The 20,975-nt window shown below is 37.8% G+C and overlaps 2 protein-coding genes and 1 long non-coding RNA gene across 15 annotated transcripts; 1 reads left to right on the top strand and 2 right to left on the bottom strand.

Annotated features, from left to right (window-relative positions):
- Positions 1-3,228: 3,228 nt before the first annotated feature.
- LOC136781988 (ubiquitin carboxyl-terminal hydrolase Usp2-like) lies at positions 3,229-10,070 on the bottom strand. Of its 12 annotated transcripts, XM_066741062.1 has the most exons (10): positions 9,853-10,069; positions 8,313-8,629; positions 8,146-8,223; positions 7,539-8,046; positions 7,038-7,277; positions 6,609-6,962; positions 5,409-5,513; positions 4,952-5,304; positions 4,561-4,886; positions 3,229-4,259 (listed from the first exon to the last, which is right to left on the bottom strand). In XM_066741062.1, exons 2-10 carry the CDS (start codon positions 8,612-8,614, stop codon positions 3,943-3,945), a joined length of 2,583 nt encoding a protein of 860 aa, XP_066597159.1. In that variant the 5' UTR covers positions 8,615-8,629; positions 9,853-10,069; the 3' UTR covers positions 3,229-3,942. The 12 variants fall into 12 exon arrangements, with proteins under 12 accessions (XP_066597159.1, XP_066597157.1, XP_066597158.1 ...); XM_066741060.1 differs by having other exon boundaries at positions 7,038-8,043; positions 9,853-10,070; XM_066741061.1 differs by having other exon boundaries at positions 7,038-8,043; positions 8,146-8,220; positions 9,853-10,070.
- A 670-nt stretch (positions 10,071-10,740) lies between these two features.
- On the bottom strand, positions 10,741-15,803 carry Rrp5 (Ribosomal RNA Processing 5). Of its 2 annotated transcripts, XM_066741090.1 has the most exons (5): positions 15,666-15,803; positions 15,027-15,594; positions 11,260-14,511; positions 10,999-11,164; positions 10,741-10,934 (listed from the first exon to the last, which is right to left on the bottom strand). In XM_066741090.1, the coding sequence occupies exons 1-5, from the start codon at positions 15,726-15,728 to the stop codon at positions 10,772-10,774; spliced, it is 4,212 nt and encodes a 1,403-aa protein (XP_066597187.1). In that variant the 5' UTR covers positions 15,729-15,803; the 3' UTR covers positions 10,741-10,771. The 2 variants fall into 2 exon arrangements, with proteins under 2 accessions (XP_066597187.1, XP_066597188.1); XM_066741091.1 differs by lacking the exons at positions 15,027-15,594; positions 15,666-15,803 and adding an exon at positions 14,728-14,880.
- Positions 15,804-18,731: 2,928 nt separating this feature from the next.
- On the top strand, positions 18,732-20,144 carry LOC136782269 (uncharacterized). Its single transcript, XR_010824103.1, has 3 exons — positions 18,732-18,845; positions 19,268-19,394; positions 19,911-20,144. It is a non-coding gene; the product is annotated as an uncharacterized lncRNA (long non-coding RNA).
- Positions 20,145-20,975: the final 831 nt, after the last annotated feature.

The following is a 20,975-nucleotide window of genomic DNA, read 5'->3' as shown; positions in this document are numbered from 1 at the left end:
CTCTCTACCCACTCTACCGCTACCGACGCCGACGCTGAGACCGACGCCGACGGTCGACGCCGACGCACATAGGCACACTGCACTGACGGACGACCTTAATGCCGATACCGATCTTCTTCATTTTAGCAATGGAATTAAAGTCAAAGTGGGGGTGTGGGCCAACTGAAAGCTGAGCGAGAGCAATTGGCACAAACCGAAGCTAGCTTGGAATTGAAGAGTCCAAGTCAGGGTCGAAGTACGTGTGTATGTATGCACTACGAGCCAGGGCAAAGAAAAGAAGGAGGTAGAGAGGGGACGAAACGGGAAGGAAGGAATGGCCGAGAATCAGAGAAGCTGGGGGTTGGGAAGAAGAACAAGAACCTCAGCTCGGAATACAGTCTGCTGTTGGTAGCACGGAAAGTAATCGTATAGTATAAAGAATAGAGAGGGGCTAGGGGAGGCATTGCTAACTGTTGTAAAGCTTGATAGTTCATTTTCAGCAAATACATGTTTACGCCATATTCTGACCAACCGCTACGATCCAATAGCGAGAGAGAATAACACGAAGCGTACACACAGAGGCACAGTGCGTGTAAATAAGCTATGGCAGACGGACGGTATGGCGGTAGACTGTAGAGAAGTGTAGATGGTGGCATGGAGGCGGTGGCGGTGAAGGGAGATAAAGAAGAAAAGTTTGAAGGAGGAAGTCGGGAAATGGCCTGAATCCCGCCCCTTCCCCCGCCTCCTTTAGCTTTACCATAACTCTTCACCTTCGGCTGTTGCTTCGGCTTTAGCTTCGAGCTTCGGCCTCGGCTTCGATCCCAGATTGGGATTTGGCTACAACTGCATCTGCCATGTATGGACTATGGCCTCCAGCACATGAATTTTCACTCTAATTATTATTATTTCCTATTCGAATATCGTTTTGTTTCCTTTGTATAAAATTACTTTTCTTCTATGGTTACTGTATCGCGATTCCCCCTTAAACCTTTCTTTATTTTAGGTTATAATGGATAAGGCTAGTGGAGTAAAGCTCGGTTTAAGCGAGGATTAAATTATGACAGAGGCAAGAAAAAAATGCAGCAATGCAATTATTGAGATCCAGCGTGCATTGCACTTGATGGGTAGAAAAAGCACGGTTGTATTTACCGAGAAAAGTAAGGAAGGGTCTTCGTGTATCTCCGGATAAGCTCGGAGCTCATATTGATCACGAGAGAGTGTACGTTATTCGAGAATATATTATATACGTAGTGGTGGGACTGGGACATTCTAGTCTAGCTCACAGAAGAGGTAGTGTGCTGCTATGCCATGTGTTGCTGTGTGTCCCTACTACGACTACTACTAATTCACTACCACTACCATAATGATCCGACTTTGAGGCCGCTGCACTCTTTGCGTCCTCACATCGCGATTTCTCACACTCTATACGTATACGGATAGACGCGCACATCCTGACACAGCCTCATCTTCATTAGCTTGCCACTTGCACTAATAGTTTCATTTATTCGATTTTTCAAACCTTGCTACAGTCATAAAGTGATTGATGCTGCATACAATTTCCATTTAACCAAAAATTTGCGCGAGGTGTGATGACGGTATGGTGTTAATGTGTTAGGAGAATAGTATGTATTGTGCGCATGTATATATATATATATAGATATATGTGTACGTGTGCCAGGTCGGCGCTCCCCAAGAGATCACTGCCCTCACGCATACTCGGCGAGGCCTCCTCTCATTCTTTCAGCCAGACGATATGCCCGTCGCGCGCGACCAACTCAGTAACGTATTGTCGAGTCTTCGAGCCTGCTCCTGAACATTCAATCTGTCAGAGATTCATTCCTTAGTTTCTTGAAGCAAAAGCAACTACTCCTATAAAGCTAGATACATATTTGAGAAAGAGAGAGAGAGAGAGAGAGAAAGAGAGAGAGAGAAATAGATAGGGAAAGAGAGAGGGAGGGAGTAAACAATGTACGTTTATGTAAATGCGTGGATTGTATTTACGTATGTGCTCCTTCCTCCCTTATCAAATATACTTTCGTTACTCTTGTTTTCAATGAAGCACCCACTGTCCCTTCACTAGATTTCTAACTAGCTGGGCCAAATATAATTTGTATGTTGGAACAATTTTTGAAAAAAAATATTTAACCGTGTACATCACTAAAAGAAAAAGAATTTTGATAAAATAGATGTATGCAAAATTGAATTAAAATTTATGAAATTAATAGTTAATTATTCGGAAAACAATATTTGGCATTGTTAAATTCAAATAAGATAATAAATAACGACAACTATGCATGACAACGGTGATAAGGATGATAATGATGATGACGACAACAACGCCGAAACCAAAATCAATGCTATAATGACATTAGCAATGCGAAAATGCGATGAAAAAGATAAAAAAGGGTATTACACACTTAAGAATGCAGAATTTATCAGAGAGTGGTGAGTAAAAGCGTACGCGAAAGCGTCTGCCGAACGAAAACTGCACATCGCGTGCACGTAAGAATGCTTTTCTTCGACGACCGGCATCCCGGGCCGGCACCCAGAGAGCCGAGAGGCCAGCTGAACCAGCTTAGACCCGCTCCCCGTTTACACTATCTATTTCAATCTCTCATCTTTCCATTGCTTCTCATCCCAATTACCATTTACCAGTCCACATGTAGTATACACATATCCACCCGCTGCTGTTGTCTCTCCAGACTCCAGGCCCTTGGCAGTTAGCAGTCGGCCCTCCTTCGGGCGGCTTCCAGTCCGGGCTGTTGTCTCAGCAGTACTCGTTTCTCGCACGACACACTCCCTAGTGGCGAGCACTGGTACTGGAGTTAAGAATTTTACTCTCGGTCCTATACTTCCCAGCTTCATCTTTTTATCGTCAAAACAAAAAGTATCGAACGCGCTTGCTTGCGATTTATAGCCATTACGTGTTAACGAATTTGACAAACGATAAAAAATAAAAATATGTTTACCGTCTTTAAAAATATCTGAACAGCAATCTTTTATTTTCTTTAAAGTAGTAACATTTTGAGAATCTTACAATCAGGCGTAATTTTTCTTTATCCTTATTGAATGTATTTCCTTTACACTTATTTTCCTAAAATCTGCTCAATCATTTTTATACTTCATTTATGCTAAATCGCTCACTCCGCATCCATTTTGCATGCCCTTCAATGTTCTTTATACGTTTATGCAATTGTCATATGCAGTTTCTATTTATATACATAAATATATCAATAATAATAATATGTATTTACTGTTATAGAATATATTAATATTTCATTTTTATCTTTTCACATAAGTTAAATAAATAAATATTAAATGAAATTATGAAACAAAATAATTTACAAAGTAAATATGTGGTAAGTCTTCGGGATATTTAACAGTGAGCTCAGTAATACTCCTCCACGCGCATAAAAATTTTTTGTCGACAAATTGGCTCGTATAAGGTAAAAGATGTTTAATAAGACGGAAATCTGCTCTAAATGCGCTTCTACTCTTGTCCAGTTGCCCTTTCTTTCTATTTACGTTTAGTTATGTTTTATTATTAATGCGTTAATAGAGAAATATTTGAGTGGAAGAAGATAGTGGCAAGGCAGAAGCAGAGATAAAAGGTAGAAGCAGCAAGTACGAAATAAAAGGGGATACTGAGAAAAAATAAATAAAGAGAAAGAGAATGAAAGAGGGGGAAGGGGTGACACAAGAATAATGTTTCAATAGTAAAGGACTGTCAAAGAATGAAGAAAGGAAATGTTGAGAGAAGTGTCTGGACACACTGCTAAGCTGCTAAGGCTCATTAACGTTTGTCGCTGACATTGCTGGGATTAGCTCAGTTTAGCCGTTTACTCAACTGATTTACTTGGCAATAACGATCTGCAAGAAATAAATTCGATATCCGGGCGTACTCGTTACTCTGATCAGTATATAATAATGCGCAAGGCTTTTAGGCCGAATAGCAGAGTTGGGCTACAAATGAGAGCTATGTGGCTGCTGCTCATAGAATAAAACGTAGGCTTCGCTGGAAACGACTGATCGTCCTGGTACTATCGACACTCTGCTATCGTTGTATTCATGCCAGTCACCAGAAAACGGATGTTTGCAGTACGCTGTGTAATGGCCGGAGTATGTAGTGCCCGAATGATTTGCTACACCGTAAAGGTTATATGTACAGCCTGGTACTCTTGGGGCGGCGAAGGCACTGAGGTCCAAACCAGTCAATGGAAAGTCTACCAATACGTTTAGTTTGCCACGAAACCGTTCCATTGGCGAGAATCGTTTGAGATCTTTTCATTGAAACCTTATTAAGGAGACTATATATTCTACGTTGAATTTTAACACTCAAGGTCATTAATCATACATATATAGGAGATGGCCCTTCGAAAAAGAAACCAAATCTTTTTCAGGATCTGTTTTAAGATTATCATTTATATGATTAAGTTGATAGTAATATAAAATTGTGTTCCCTCTTAGAAATAATGACTAAATGTTTCAGAATTTTTCTTACGAATTTCGTCTTTCCAGAAAAATGTCCTGTTACCTTCTCGTTGGGTCTTCCAGCAATAGTATAATGTTAAAAAAGGATACGAATTACTAAAATTTTTGGAAACTTCTGTATACTAAAGCTTTTAGTACACTTTCGCCTCAATTGGCATTTTGAACAAGTTGGTTTCTCGTCGCCATCAAGTACTTCCTCTCTTGTAAAGTGTTCCAGGCACTGACTTAGCTTCACATTACCGCTTCTAGAAGGTATTGGTAAGCTCAGGTCCCAAAAAGGATCAAGCGTCACAGAGACGTGATCACACGAGGTGCATCTTAAAGAAGAGCGCAATTGACCAACAAAGACATCCACTATCATACTATCTTCGTTGCGTAAATATCGCTTCCAGCTTTCCGATGCTTTCTGACTATCCCTAGAAATAAAATAATAAGAAGCTATCAATAAAATTACACATTATTCTTTTTGCATTTTTCTTACGTGTATGTGTCCGGTATATCGGTGAGTATTGGTTGCGGCTTTACAGTGACTCTGTTTACGTCTTCGTGCAGGCCTTCCAACAGGTACCTAAGAAATTCTTGCGCATCTTGCTGATTGTATCCCATAAAGCGTGGCGTGAACCGTTGTATCTGTGACTTTAAAGCAATGGTATTCACTACATGATCGCTGCCGGCCTCCCAAAGCTCATGAATGACTTCGCCAAACGCTTTAATCAGAGCACCTTTCATGCTTGATGTGGTGACATTTATGTCAGCCGTATATTGATCGTTCAATAAATATTCTAATAGAGGTCTCGTATTACTCAAACATTGAATGACGCTGTTCATGAAACACTGGAAAGAAAAAGAAAAAGGAATTGTTACAAATTTATAAGAATCAAAAAACCCCCCCGTTTGCAAAAGAATTATGGACAAACAAACAAGCAACTGCAACATACCGTATTTCCAATGTTTCTCAAGCCATTTAAACCACATCGCTCACTTCGCTGTATTTGTAAGCAACGACTGCGCCCTCCTCTACCGTGCTCGGATGATCCAGCCTCCTAAAAATGATGATTTTTATTATATTCACGGTTTAATTTGTATCTATTTTTTATATTTGGATTTTTTACACAATTATTAAACGAGAAAAAAGAGAAAACAATTTTACACGCCATGCAAAAAGAACAAGAACGATATGAGAGAAGATTCTTGTTGGTTAGTATCATATGTTAATACTATATCGTGTCTATTCTCGCTTGTTAGTTTGTTTCTATCTTTTTTCTTTTTTGCCTTTGCTTTTTTTCCACCAGATTTCACGCGCGTACACATGTTTTGTAATTGTTATACAGTGCAGTGTCATGTGTATTTCATATACCTACCTGAGAAAAATGTTTACGTTATTTCTTGCTCAATTTAGAATTTTATAATAATAGAATTATACTAGTTTGATAGAGAAGCGAGGCATAGTTTTATGCGTAGTATTTTTAATAAATAGAAATGGCGTTACAATACCGAGAGAAAAGGCGTAAGCGACGATAACAGAGCTATTACACTCCACATACACCAAAGGCCCCAGCAGCTGATTATTCGAATGATACAAGCCAGCTTCATACAACTTTTTCCTACGTATACGTTAACATTTAAGGAACGAAGAAAAAGAAAATTTTGGCGACCTATTCTTATCGATCCTAGTTTTATCTTCCATTCTACAATGTATGTGTCACCTATGCCAACTATTCCACATGCTACAATATAATTATCGACTTAAGCTCTATCAATTGATTGAAGAAAAAATCCACACGTTCAAAAGAGTCTCCTTCCCGTGTCCCAGGGTAAAATGTACATCGGAAGCTCGGTCTATTAATAAAGATTACGCGCCTTCGTTTCTATTGGCTCTACACGGACGCTCAAGAACGCACGCGCGCTTTGATTACAAGTCAGACAGAGAGATATCACTAGAAATTAACTGTGTAAATTGTTCGACATAGTTAAAATGTACAATAAATAAATAAATACAGAAAAAAAGGCTTACAAAATGGAAATAATACCGACAGAAAAGTTACAATGTATATGTACACTATGATATCATATAATAAATACGAAAACCGTATCGAGCGCGATATTTGTTTGCTCTAAGAAAAACTCTGAAAACTCACAAGTTGCTCATCGATGTTTAGTCGATAATGGGTCTGGTGCCGTGTTGAAGAACTGGCCAAATGTCCAAATGAGCCGGTCTCAGATATTTCAGCATCATTGCTGCTAGATTTCGAGCTAATAGAGTTCTCATCCCCGTGCATTAACGCTGATTTCTCGGTAATTCCATTTAGTAGTATATTAGTGAAAGTTCCTTCATAAGTACTGTCAAGGGATTCATTGTTCTCATCAGTCTGCTGTTGCCAATGCTGCTGATAGTGTTTATTATGAATTCTATCCTCTCCCATATCGATCATTTCGTTTAGCCGGCATTTAGATTCGGCCCATTTTAAAATTAAATCCGCTTCGTTGTTCGCCTTTGGATTATTTGTATTAGTTGCTAGGTTAATTGGCAAATTAAGGCTCACAGCAAAAAAGCCACCGCCACTTACTCTGGCGCCGATTCCAACAGGTGAACTTGTAGTCCTGACTCGGTGATCGTGCCGGTGGTGGCGGTGACTCTCACTATCGTTATCGTCACCGTTTTCGTCTCTGTCGTCGTCATTGTTCTCATCCTCCTTCAAATTCTCACTTTCCTCCTGCTCCTCCTCATCATCATCCTCGTCGTCATCGCCACCAAGGTCGCTCGTATCATTCACGTCGGCGTTACGGTCATTATCGTCATCGTGGTCCTTGTGATTATTAGTACATCTCCCAGTAGCACCGTTGTCAGTACTATTACCGCTACTATTGCTACTACTACTACTATTGCTACTACTATTGCTACTACTACTATTATTGTTGTTTTTGCTGTTGCTGCTATTAATATTATTATTATTATTGCTGCTGCTGTTATCGTTGCTGTTACGATTAGATGTGTGAAATTGGTCTGAATCATTTGGGGAGTCGAGTTGGTTCCCTGTGAGCGTGATAAAAGTGCCAATGGAAGTTACCTCGTGATCCGACGCAGCAGAGACTCGGTGACTGACAATATTTCGCAATGCATCGGTTCTAGCAGCTGAAGGAGTCGTTGCTGTAGTGGAAGATACTTCTTTTCTTTCAGCATCTATGCTTCCACTTCCACCTCCCCCTTCAGTATCAATCCCAGTAGTAGTTGTACCTCTCCTCTTGGTTCGTGGCCAAAAAGAATTGCTCGAATTGCTTGTGGACAGAGTCGAGCAGGAAGAGTTTGTTCTATCCCTACGATCTGCATGATGGTACTCATCATTGCTTGACGAGTCATTCAATCTCTCTGGACTTTTTCTTCGTTGATGAATGTTAGGTGTATAGCTGGATGGTGAGTACCTTGCCAATGATGCTGACGATGAAGTGGAGGAGGGAGAAGAAGAGGAGGAAGATGAGGATGGTGAAGTGGAGGATCCATACCTAGTACTGGCACTGTTAGGATTGCTTGTTATGTTGCTAGCAGACTCCCTGTATGTGGTTGACGAAACAGTCCTGCTGTGTTGAATAGAATTCAATTAGAATCGAAGCATTATTCTACCATGTTAATAACAGTACGTACAAAGAATGAAAGGTAGATATGCCACTGGTACTAACCTTGCCGGCGAACGGCCATAATCCAATCTGAAGTTGCAGCGGTAGTTATTGGCGCCTGAAGGTATCGAGTAGGAGCTGCTAAATCAATCAATAAACTATAGTATACACGTACATACTGCGTAGTACATATTAGAATAGATTTATTAGAGAATGGTAAGTTTACATACCCAAGCGAAGGACTGCAATAGGACCTCCTGTACGATTCGGAAGAGATACTGTTGCGGGAATTATTTGAGGTTGAAAAAGAATAGTAAGAACTGGTTGGCCGGTCGAGGATGGAGGAAGCTGCAGCTGAGCGATAAGCGTTGTAAGACGTGCTAGAACTTCCAGAAGAGGCAGCAGCGCTGCTTACGTTACTCGTGCCACTGGAGTAACGTCTACCAGGCGTATGTGCCACAATTGAACTACCGCTGCTATACGACGATACTGCCACGGCCCCTCCTGACTGATTACCCCGATGGAATGACATTGCACGTTTCAATATCTAAAAGGAATGCAGTCCATATTTTAGCCATTCTTCTCAACGATATGCGTCGCTTGTCTTTACAAACATATATTTAGGTCTCGCGTCAACTTTTTTCTTTTTAACTATTTTTAATACCGGTATCTTATTACATATCTTGACTCTCTATACCATCCCAAATACCAAGCCAGCGAACGATTTTGTTATATTTTCATCGATGATGAGTCGTGTGCGTCTATAATACCAACCAGATCCAAAGCTTTCGTGTCCTATTCTTATTCGGCAATTTCTACCTATACAACTTTACACCAAATCAAACTAACGACATGTACGCACACAAATGTGAGCATAAACATGTGGAAGTGGATGTGAAAAAGGAAGAGAAGCAGAGCAGACCAGAGTGGAACAGATGGGTCAAGAGAGGGGAAGACCGAGAAAGAGAAAGAGAGAGAGAGAGAGAGAGAGAGAGAGAATAAAGGACAGAATACACGGAATATACATTGAGTTTGTTCATTTTAGTTGTACTTCCTTCACTTCTTCGACTATACATAATGTATTTAGCACTAATAGGGATTCTTTTAAAGGTCACGAATTGAGAAATTTTAGTAAAGAATATTTCCTTTAAAAATTAGAGATATGATATAGTTCCTGCTTTTCCCTCGTACAAGACCATCAACGACATCACCTTTCGCTACTTTTCTTGGTTACAGTTTTAATTTTTTTATTGATCAATTAATATCTTCAATTATTTATTTTAATATAACGTTATTGGACCTCTCTCTCTTTCCTGTACGCACAGCACTCGCTCTCTCTACCTCTTTCTCTCTCTCCCTTTTGCTTGGTCTGTCTCACTCACTCACTCCTCTTTTTCCGTAAGTTCCTTTTGTAGGCAGACCATTCCTATCCGTGCTTCTCTAATTACCTTGAACGACAATGTTCTGACACTCCGTCATACGACCAACCGTTGGTACAACGTAAACTTTTGAGATCACCAAATTGTAATCAAGATAAATATAAGCACTATTGCGCGACAATCTTCAAGCCAAGATAGTCAAGTCGAATTAAATTGAGTTTAGTCGCCAACAACGTGGATGCAAACAGAAACAGTATGGCGACTACTGCAAATTGCAAGGTTGCCGATTTCCTCGTTGACAGTCATTGTTTCCGCATCTACCACATTCTGCGCTAGCGCAGAAGAAAATAGAGAAGACAGGTGTATATTATTAGACTTTTTCGAGACGTACGTTGAATGGATGAACCTAGAGAGCCTCTCCAGCACTCTCTCCACACACCGTTCCACACTGTTGGCCACGATCCCGTGTATCCCAGATCTCGACCTAGTGGTGGCTAGCCTATTCACCCGTTCACCACCACCCTTTCTATATTTTCTCACTCTCACGCTCACGGTCTCGTCTCACCTCGACCGGCTCGACCACAGTGGCACGGTAGCACCGTATGACGCGCGCGCACGCTCTTGTCTCCCTCTCCATCCCTCTCATTTCTCTCCCGGATTCGGGTAGATTTGAATCGGCTGTAGCTATACTGGCTATACCAGGCTATACTACTGTGCATGCACCCAGCGGTTTGTGTGCCGGCAGCCGGTGCTCCGTTACCCTAAAAACGGATTTATCCTGCGATACCAAATTACACTGACCTACACAGGATTGCCAGTGATGTTTAAACTCCAAATTTTCACACGTTTAGAACAAAATTCTGATACATGCATGTCTCGAGTATGATGTTCAATTCCATAGAAATCTAACCTCTATGTATTCTTATTATCGTTATCTTGAATATTGTCATGTGTACACGTGAACAGATCTTGTATGTACCTGTATCCCTATTTATTTCAATTCTCTACCCTGTTATACCCTTCAACCACTTCAATTAACAGCTCCCTTCCACTAAACGAATTCCAGATCCAGCCCAGTAACTTGCGGAAAACGCGAGTTATGTATGGAACGACCCTAAATGCGACGTTGTCATATCTCTCGTTTGAAACGACAAATAATCCACATATACGAGAAGTTTTAAATCGATATGACTAGAATCATATCCGGTTTTCGAATAGTATAGGAATTCAACGGTATAATAGATTTTAACTTTGAGATATTAATTTTAATTTTGCATAATAATAGTAATGAAGATTTATTTTCTATTTGATTATTTTTTACATTGATTTTCTATATATTCTGATGCTATTTTTTGAACACGCGTAACATTTTCTGGTGACCCATATTTTTCTTCAAAAGCAACAAACTTTTTCAGAAGAGTTTTCATTTTTCTTGGTGGAAGTGATTGAGCACAGGCCCTCTCCAACACTTTTCTGTGAAAAAAAAAGAAAACAATTGTATTTTAAATCAATATCATTACAATGAAAACTACTTTACCTTGCAAGTTCAAAATCTTTAGATTTGATCAGGCAATCAATGTAACAAGACCATACATCAACCCTCTTTGCATATGAGTTTAGTACTTGCTCGAACAGGGTTTGTGACCTCTCCTTGTTTCCAAATTTGTTTTCCATTAGAGCATAGCGTACAATAACATTTATATCTGTCAATGAAACATACAACATATATATAATATATACTTTGATTAATGTTTTTGAATAAAGGAGCTTTAGTATAAACACAAAAACCAATACTTACGATGCGTCGGTGCAAGAGATTGTAATGCTCGTTGCATCAAATTCCTAGATTTATTAGTCAACCCTGCTTCCAGATAGGCTTTACCACACTCCGTCCATGTCTCGGGTAGCTGTTTAAATTTTGCAATGATGATGCGGATAAGCTTATCCAATTCGTCGTGCCTGCATGCTTCTACGTGCATTGTCAGCATATGTAAATATATTTTAAAAGGGTCATTTGCTTTCAAAGCTTCTTGGAGAACATTGTTGAGCGATTCGGTGCTTCCAAATTTCGATTCTAAGTTCAACCATGCATTCCATACATTTAATCTTTCATTTTCATCTCTAAAACTAATTGTGCGAATTGCTTTACGAGCTACCGCACGAGCTTTTTCTATTTCTGTTGCTTGAAGGTGATACGCCATATATTGTAACCAAATTAAAGAATTATCCGGACTTGACAATACTAACCGGTCAAAGTCATCTACGCTGCTAGGAATTTGGCTACTTGCAAGTGCTTCCTCACGCTGACGAATCTCACGCTCCTTTTGCCGCTCTTCTTCTCTGCGCTCAATCGCATTTAATTTTTTTTTTATAACCTTCTCTCCTTTAGAAAGCTTTTCATCTTCTTCACTTTCGTCACTAGAGCATTCCGAATTATCAATGGTATACGATGACTCAGGCTTAGCGTCCCAATAGAATCCACACGAGGATATATTTGACAAACCAGCATTTTTATTAACGCCAACAACATCTCTAATTTCATTTTCGTTTTCATTTTCGCTCTGTTCACCTGAGTCGTTATCATTATCGTCATTTTGATCTTTTATTTCCTCCTCTGCGACCAAGTCATTGTCCTTCTTGCTTTTCTTTTTCATTTTGCCATTCAGCTTATGTCCAGTATTTTTCTCTTCCAATGTGCTAAGCATTTGCTTCTTAATACGTTTAGGTGATGGCGTCTCTTCAGCATTTTCTGCTTTTGTTTTTTTTCGTTTAAGACGTTTTTGCTCTTGAACCTTAGATTGATCACTCTGCAACAAAGGCGTTATCTTCTTTATTTCAAAAGCAGATTTTAACATACATACAGGTACTATATCCGACTCACTTTTATTTAGTACAACATAGCAACGAATTTGAGATTTATAAGCATAAGGAGTCAGATCAGGTGAGATGTCATTTACATGACGTCGAGCTGGTAATGCGACCAGGCAACCTTTTCCTCGACCCTTCAATACCACTAAAACGAACCAGCTTGTTATTAAAACAATCTCACCGCGTAACTGAGTCTTTAAAGGAAGCTCAGCCAAGTTCTTCTGATTAGGGTCAATATCATTTATTAGCTTTGATAGTAAAGTCACGTCTACCAGTTCGTTCACATAATTTATCCACAAGACTGTTCCAGACACTTTGTCACCCATTCGTGGATCTCCTAAGTAGTGTTCTTTCTGTACAGTTGCTTTAATTCCATGATTTATCTCCAAAACAAGACCATGCTCGGTAATGTTGATAATTTTACCAGATACTCGTTGACCTAAGGTAACCTTTAATAATGGTTTACTTTTGAGAAACGCCTGGCTTGCTAACTCTGTCAATTTGTTAAAATGAAGACAGGTCACATCAATGGCCGTTGTAAGCTTATTCGTTTCAATATCTTCATCAATCCACAACTCCTCCAATCTCATTGTCAATTCAAGTTCATGGTGCTTTTTGCTAATTGACTTGATCTTAACAAAGAGTATCTGATGAACTTGCAGTTGTTCAAAGTTGCTAATACGACAATATGGTATGAACGCAGATGTTGAGTAATTATTAATGGGTAAAACCACTCGTACGCCATTATTGGTTATTTCTTTAATGGAACAGAGAATGCAGTCACCAGCTTTTAAGCGATAAAAATTTGTACATTCTTCTTGTGGACAAAATGTTTTGGTCAATAATAAGTCGGGCGTTGTTGCAAATATAATGGTGGAAATAGTCTTCCCAGGAATGTATTTCGATGCCAATAAATTAGCTACTTCCATGCAAGGCGCGATATGTCCAGCAGGCAGGAACCCCACCGCCACTTTATCGTCTCCTTTTGTGATTTGTATATAAACTCCATTCAGCGAAGCTTCCATCACGCGTCCTTCGACTTCTTCACCTACCGAAAACGCTTCAAGTTTGTCCTCATTGATTCCTGTTATACTTAGTGTCAACTTCTCCTTATCTTTGTCAATTTCCACAACTTTTACAGCTATTACTTGACCAACAACATAGTTCAATTTCGCATTAAACTTTTTTTCACCTAAATTAATCTTTGGGACGAACCCTCTCACGTTTCCAAAGAATTTCACAGCTAGACCTTGAGTCATTACTTTACTGATGAAACAATGATAAGTCGAGCCAATTTTCGCATCATCAAGTTTGCTCAAAACGGCCAAATCGCTTTTCACTAATGACGGCTTTAATGTAAAATCTACCTTACGTCGATTAACATCTATGCTTAAAACTCGTGCCTTTACTTTTTCACCGGCCTTGAGTTTGTGTGAGTTATTAGAGCCAGAATCAGACACATGCCATGGTGTAACTACTCCAACAATTCGTCCTACAGTAATTGTTACAAATCCTGATTTTGTATTTACACCTTTAATAATTCCATCAACAAGAGACCCTGGATTCAAGTCATAACAAGAGAAATATTTCTCTTCTAATAACTTTCTGTCCATAGTGCAAATATATATATTATCCATTGGGTTATATGACAATATTCTGCATTTATGTGTAGATCCGGACATGAATTTTGAAGGTATCTTTGAAAATTCGACTCCTGTATGCTTTGATGAAACTAATCCTCTAGCATTTTTTGATAACTTTAGTACAATTCCATAAGATTCTCGATAAAGTACTATTGCTTTTGATATAATATCACCAATATTCAATTTACTTTTTTCTTCATGATCGTGCAACAAAGAAAAATATGCAAACTTCACAGTAGGCATTGTATACAAGAGTATACCAATTACCTCCATATCCGTACTATAGTAACTCAAAGGTTTCTTCAGATAGATTTGATTGATGTATCCCAAGTTGTTGTTACTAAAAGAAACTTGAAGTCCATTAAAAAGGACACTTTTTACTGTAAGTGTGATTTTTGAGCCTGGCATTAAAGTATCTATCGATTTGACATTTATTAATGGCTTATCAATTATTGATTTCTTGCATGATACTTTAATAATTGAAGTAGCCTCCTTTGTCTCAATATTCTTTATTACTCCTAAAACCTGTTTACCTGGAACTGTTAAACAATACCATAAATAAAAAGCAATTGTTAAGTATCTGAATGCTTTGACAGCATTCAGCTAAAGCAGCATTTATTAAGAGAACGATTAACTTTAAAGTAACAGACTATCTCAACATTTTCTATTAAAGTGGAATGCGTAAAGCACCTCTATTTTTTTTGGTAAAATAGATATGATTAATAGGAAAGAGTAATCACACAATGATCACTTACAAAACTCTGCATTGCTTGAACAGCATAATTCTATAAATAAGATCATTTATTTTGGCTGTACATCCTATGTTATTTATATTTTCTAAATAAACCATACTCCAGAATTAATTAGCAGTAACGTCACTACTGTCATTCTTATAATGTGTATTATATAAAATATGTAAATTTCAGCATTTATAGTACTAGCACTTCTAGAACATGATCTTACTTAACTTTTGTTCTACATAAAAGTAAAAATGAGAAAAGCACAGAAAGAACATCTAAACTAAATGTGAGTATTAACAAAATGCATGACTTACAATAATGGTTCTCATCGCTGACATATTTTTTGGATAAAAATGCTCTCACATTTTCTAAGCCAGTATCAACAATGTAGCCATGATCCTCTATACTGTTTACTGTACACACTAATCTGTCATATTTAGATAACATATTAATGTCTACATTTTTGTTAATCATTTCCAACTCCATTGAAAGCTCCACCTTTCCATATTTGTTTTCATTCAATGGCTTTACTATACAAACAACGTAATCACCAGTATTGTACAATTCTGGCAGTGTTTTAAAATCATCTGCTACTCTGCCTTCTGACTCCACTATACTTTGGAGCAAACTTGTATAGGTTTTGCTTATATCAGTAACTTGAACTCGTCCTATTGCTCCACCAGGTAAAGTTACTATTAATTCATATTTCGATATTTCAGATATTCGAGCTAATACTATTAATCCTTCACATATCGTAGCTTTAGATAAGCGTTCAGCTGTATTTGAAGCAAGAGAATTCTCCTTGATAGATATACTTTCCCATCTTTTTCCTTTGATTTTATGTTTTTTTCCATCATGTCTAACCTCTCTTATAGACAGTTGCTAATATATGAAAATAAAAATACATGAAGTACCTCATCAGAAGTAATTATCTTAAGTTTGCTTATTCTTACCGATTCTGTAGTGATCAAAGAGGGATATTTCTTACCACCTCGAGGAAATGAATTCAATGTCATCGTGTCTGAATGAGACAAAAAAAAACATCAAAAATGGCATTCGGCTAACACCATACAGCATACAGGAGGATTAGCAAGATGGCCAAGATGCAGCCATGTGCTCGTACTTGCTCGTACGCAGACGCAGCACGCTGAAAACAAAGATGATTGCGCATGCGTACAGTGCGCACGTAGCCGCATAAATTTAGAAACTTTCTCGATTTGGGGTGAGATCACTGAGATCGTTACTTTTGTTTAATATGGTAATTGGTAATACACGGGTTGCAATGATAGAATTTTAGAAACATAAGATAAATTGTAAATGAGAAAAAAAATTGCTTATTGTAGAATATTTTGGAAGGAAGGAAAACGAATGTACTGTAATAATTAGGTTTGACCTATAGTATAGCCACGATTATTAATTATCAATTAAAATAGCAGATTAAGAACGAACGCGCGGCTTATGGAATCGTGGAGTGGACGCGCTGCGTATGGGGGCGAATGCACAACCGGTGGAGAGAACGCACGGCATACGAAACCACGGAGTGGACAGGCGACGCGTACGCGCTTCACATGCATTACGTCCACTTTGCGCGTCCGCTTTGAATGCCGCGCCAACATTTTTTGGCGCGCAAAAGTGTCTACCTACGCCGCGCGTAATTTGAATTCACGCACCGTGTGTCCGCAGCTTTATAGACAGTGACAAGTTCCTTTTACAATTTCACGCAGGTTTCGTACTTCCAGAAATTTTTCTCCGTTGATTTTGATGTTTGTGGTGAGTGATTTAACACAATATGTATTAAAATATTTTCAGTCTTAAAAATATAATAAATTACATTACTATAGGTAAATCAATCATTGTCATATTATTTTCAAATTCGAAGATAAACGAAGACTCGGTAAACATTTACATTTATAATAGAGAAAAATCTATAATATTTTTAATTAGATAAAAATTCAATGTCTCTGAATTAGAATTTTCGAAAATCTGAATAATTATTCGAAAAAGAAATATATATTGTATCACAGCATTTATATTATACCAGACCTGATTCATCTCGAGGACGTTTTCTCCCATTTAGGGTTAATGATTATAACTCTTTTTTTGAATGTGATATTTGAAAATTTTATTTCAATCCTTTATGAAAAAATATGACATACGGTAAAATAGGTACAAATAATTGAGATTCGTTGCAACGTGTGATAAACAATAAAAAACTGTATCAGTCTGGATTTACCATGTATTGTCCTTTGTACACAGTAGGATCCTTTTGAGTCTGTGCATTTTTAGAAGATATTAAGGAAGAAAATACTTAAGCCTTATTAGCCATTAACACGATAGTAATATTTATGAGGCCCAATCAAGTTAGCTCTAGCTTTTCAAGATTTTTCAGAATAGGGCCGAGGAAGGGGGGGGGGGGGGTTATCGAAACTAGGAACGGATTCGAGGAATTGAATGTATTGACAAATAAAGTGAGGTAAGATCCATATTGTCTTTGGCTTTGGGTCCCAAATAGATTTATTGTTGTCACAATACATTCCAGCTACTATATGTGACTGGCCGATCAGCCTCCGAGCCCGCAAAATCGACCTTTTTCATTAAAATTGACCAAAACCAGAGTCTGCACCCTCTATCTTCCGAACCCCTACCAATGCGGCTTAGATCATAACATGACAATTAAACACGAACATCGGGAACAAAGCTGTGACCTCTGGTTATCGAGGGTTCACGAGAGGCCTATCTTTCATATTACCAAGAATCGCCCAAAAACCCAATAAATCGATGGAATCTCAATAGTTTCCAGTTCAGCCATGAATCTGACCTATCTCAAGACTATTTCTACGCAGTTTCCGTGAGATTGGTCCAGCGAAAACTTGTGCGCGCGAAAAATTCAATAGTCCTATGCACAGGCAGTGGTATAGTTGACTGCATGTAGTGTATTTGTCGAATGGTTCACGTACACTTGTCATCCAGGTACATATATTTAATTTTAAATTAGGACTGTGATTAAAGACGAGGAAACAAAAGTATATTGTTTATAGATTAACGCAAACGACATGTTGAATGAATCTTTGATTTCGTTCTTTTAAACGTCACTCTTTTATTTTCTCAAGACTCCGTGCTAAACTAAGTCTTATTTTTACGATAATAAGGAAGCCTCTACCAATGAAGTATAAGGACTTTCAAAACACACCTTATTGACTTGGGCTTTCCGAAGAAATTTTTCCAAGAATACATATAGGTATAGTACTACAAAATTATCACATTTAGTAATTAGCACACAAACCTCTATAAATTCTTTGACTAATACAATGGAATCGACGACTGGTTAAAGGAGCAGCCGGAAACTTTTATGACCATATTAAGCTTGTTGTTGAGTCCGACGCCGCGGCCAAAGACAATAAGGCTATTACCAGTTTACCTGGCAAAGCATGCATGCCCCTTGAATCCACCCCCAACTCTGTATTCCCTTTCTTCGGGAAACCCCTGGATAGCTTGAAATTACCTGATTGGTTTGCTAAAAATTTGTTAATCGTCTCATTGGCTAATGAGAGCACAGCATTATTCTACCGTAACACCTACTAAATAGAGGCGATCCGATGCATATATAGACGATTACTGTGGATGCTTTCCTCATTAATGCTTTCGGTCATTAACATTGATTGATCCGAAACGTCTCGCTGTACTTTACATTTTCATCTCCGATCTCCAAGTCGAATCTTCAAATATCGTGACCCCACGTAGGTGCGTGTTTATAATTAACGTCCGTCGAGTGAAACAGTGTCTTTAAGAATCCAGTGTGCTATATTGGTGTAAAACGATAGTATTTTTTTTATTTTCAATTATTAAAAGTTTTAACTCAGAGTCATGGAACCATTTGTGTCCGGTGTAAAGCATTTTGTATCAATGGTAAACAGTTCGATGATGTGCATGAAACCTCGTGCAAACAACAAAGTGGAAAATAAAGTGGCATCTGGGAGGACGATAACTGATTTGCCTAATGAAATTATTTATTATATAATGGAGGATGAAAATATTTCGATTTACGATTTGTTGCATCTCTCAAAGACGTGCAAAAAACTCAACACCATTATCAATGGAGAAAATAATCTATGGAAGAAAAAATGTCTTTTGAGGTAAGTCTTGAGATATATTTAGAGAATCGTTGTACTTATTGATACAATAAAACATAGTAATTTAAAATTGATATAACTAAAAATACCATTTTATTCTATATTAATGAAATACATAATTTTCTATTTATATTTTTCTAATGATTTATCAATATATACATTTCATGAATAAACATTGAATTTGTTACTTGGTGTATTTGCTAGTTTTAGTATATAAAAGAAAAAATATCATCAGTTTTATTGATTTTTTTAAAAATTGCTCATGCACGCACAAATAATTAGGCAAAAATCTAAAAATTTATTTAAAATGATAATTTTCTGATTAGTCATTCAATGGCACAATGCAAATTTATTTTGGTTTATGCGTAATTTTGAAATCCTCTAATTTGATTACGATATTAAGTAAAATTGGATTTTTTATATAGGTGGCCCTGGATCAAAGAGATTTACGAGCTTGATTGCGCGAATGCTAATGACCTGAATGTATTCTGGAAGAAGCTCACAGAGTGCATTGTCTCTTTCGATAACCTGATCCTCGACCTTATCTTACAGGTATAGTTTAATTAAATAATAAATTTCACTTAATTATACAAAATCTCAGGAAAGAATGAAAATTAAATAAAATCCTTTGGAATTAAAATTTCATAATGGTGTATATATATTAGTTTCGTATTAAATTATCGTTTGAAGATCACGCGAGAGTCATGTATGATCTTTATCACTAACCTATCGTATGTTTTAAACCATATTTTAGTAACGCAAGGGTAAATTTTTCGTTTAAACAGTCAATTAAAAATTTAGAACCTTCGTGGTAAATATATTTAATTTTTTTTTACATTAAAAACTATAATTATCCACGAAAGGTTTTACGGTCGGGATTGATCGATATATCGTTCAATAGTAAAAGTATAGTGCTTCTACAGACTGCAACGTTTTCAATACAAACAGTAAAATTCTGCAAAAGGAAAAAAATCGATTTCACTGAAAAAAATGTCCTGTTCTTAAAGGCCGGGTTATAAAAAAAAACAGTAAATGCAAAATAATAAGAATTTCTATTTTTTCTTTCAGCGTGACGACCCAAAAAGGCCACTTTCCTACTTGGAGTTGAAGAAATTCGACGATTTGATCGATATCAATAGCGGTGCATCGCCTTTGGCATTCCAGTTGACGAAAATAGAGCTTCTGTTAAAGTACAATCACTATTATGCCGAAAAGTAAGTTGATCAATTCACTGATTGAACATTTTAATCGTCATGTATTAAAAATTATTATCCACGACAATTTTCTACATAAAAATGTGTGGCATCTCGACACATTCCTATTACATTTCTGTATTATATATATACGTGCATTATATCATTGTTATGCGCGTGCTAAATTTTTCTACACGTGTATTACACTTCTCTCTACATATATTGTCGTAAAACACTATAGAGAGCATCTCTACACATATATAGATCCCTGTACCAATAATAGATCAACTTATCCATCAATTAACAGATCAAAGTCGAAGAGTGGCCCAAGCGAGGATTTATCGAGACGCATCAACCAAGTCCTGTCGCACATCACGAGGACCCACGTGACAAAAGCATGGAGGAACTTTATCGAGCGAGCACCAGGTCAGCACGTGATGGAGGAATGCGGCATGTTGGTACTGCAAGCAATCAGGGGGAAAGAGCTAACATGGTACTACAAATTCCCAAAGTATTTCGACGTACTCGCGGAAGAGACAAAATCCAGGTTGAGAGAAGCATGGCCGGCACACCCAATATTCTTCACGTCCGAGCAGAAATTCCAATTTTGGACAAAAAATAATATTACTGAAAACCAGTGGGATGCTCTCAACAGCAGAAGAATCTTAAATGCACTGAGCGACACCTTCTTCGAGAGGGTCTTCGAGAATGAACCCGAGTCGCGCAACTCGAAAGAAATTTATAAAACGCCTTTGGAATTGGCAATAATATTCGAAGCTGTCGCGAGAAGATTAGGAATTTGCTGCACCAAAATTAAATGCTCCAATAATTTATTCATCAAGTGGAAGGAGAACCATGCAAATGCCAGGGGCTCCGATACTTTGTGTTTGAATTTCTTCAATAGAAGATTTTTCCATACTGATGAAGATTGGGCATTTTA

The sequence above is a fragment of the Prorops nasuta genome, unplaced genomic scaffold (assembly GCF_024137725.1).
Source record: "Prorops nasuta isolate Cenicafe-Biocafe unplaced genomic scaffold, Cenicafe_Pnas_1.2 PNAS00025, whole genome shotgun sequence".
Taxonomy (NCBI): domain Eukaryota; kingdom Metazoa; phylum Arthropoda; class Insecta; order Hymenoptera; family Bethylidae; genus Prorops; species Prorops nasuta.
The sequence above is the reverse complement of the archived record's forward strand: the minus strand, read 5'-3'. Positions and strand labels throughout refer to the sequence as shown.

Excerpts from the sequence above, each read along its gene's own strand:
- LOC136781988 (XM_066741051.1), bottom strand. The coding sequence starts at position 8,614 with ATGTCATTCCATCGGGGTAATCAGTCAGGAGGGGCCGTGGCAGTATCG. Across the intron at positions 5,514-6,608 it reads TAAACATCGATGAGCAACTT|GAGGCTGGATCATCCGAGCA; the intron begins GTGAGTTTTCAG and ends CATCATTTTTAG. Across the intron at positions 4,887-4,951 it reads GATATACCGGACACATACAC|GGATAGTCAGAAAGCATCGG; the intron begins GTAAGAAAAATG and ends TTTTATTTCTAG.
- Rrp5 (XM_066741090.1), bottom strand. The coding sequence starts at position 15,728 with ATGACATTGAATTCATTTCCTCGAGGTGGTAAGAAATATCCCTCTTTG. Across the intron at positions 15,595-15,665 it reads CTTTGATCACTACAGAATCG|CAACTGTCTATAAGAGAGGT; the intron begins GTAAGAATAAGC and ends TTCATATATTAG. Across the intron at positions 10,935-10,998 it reads AAAGATTTTGAACTTGCAAG|AAAAGTGTTGGAGAGGGCCT; the intron begins GTAAAGTAGTTT and ends TTTTTTTCACAG.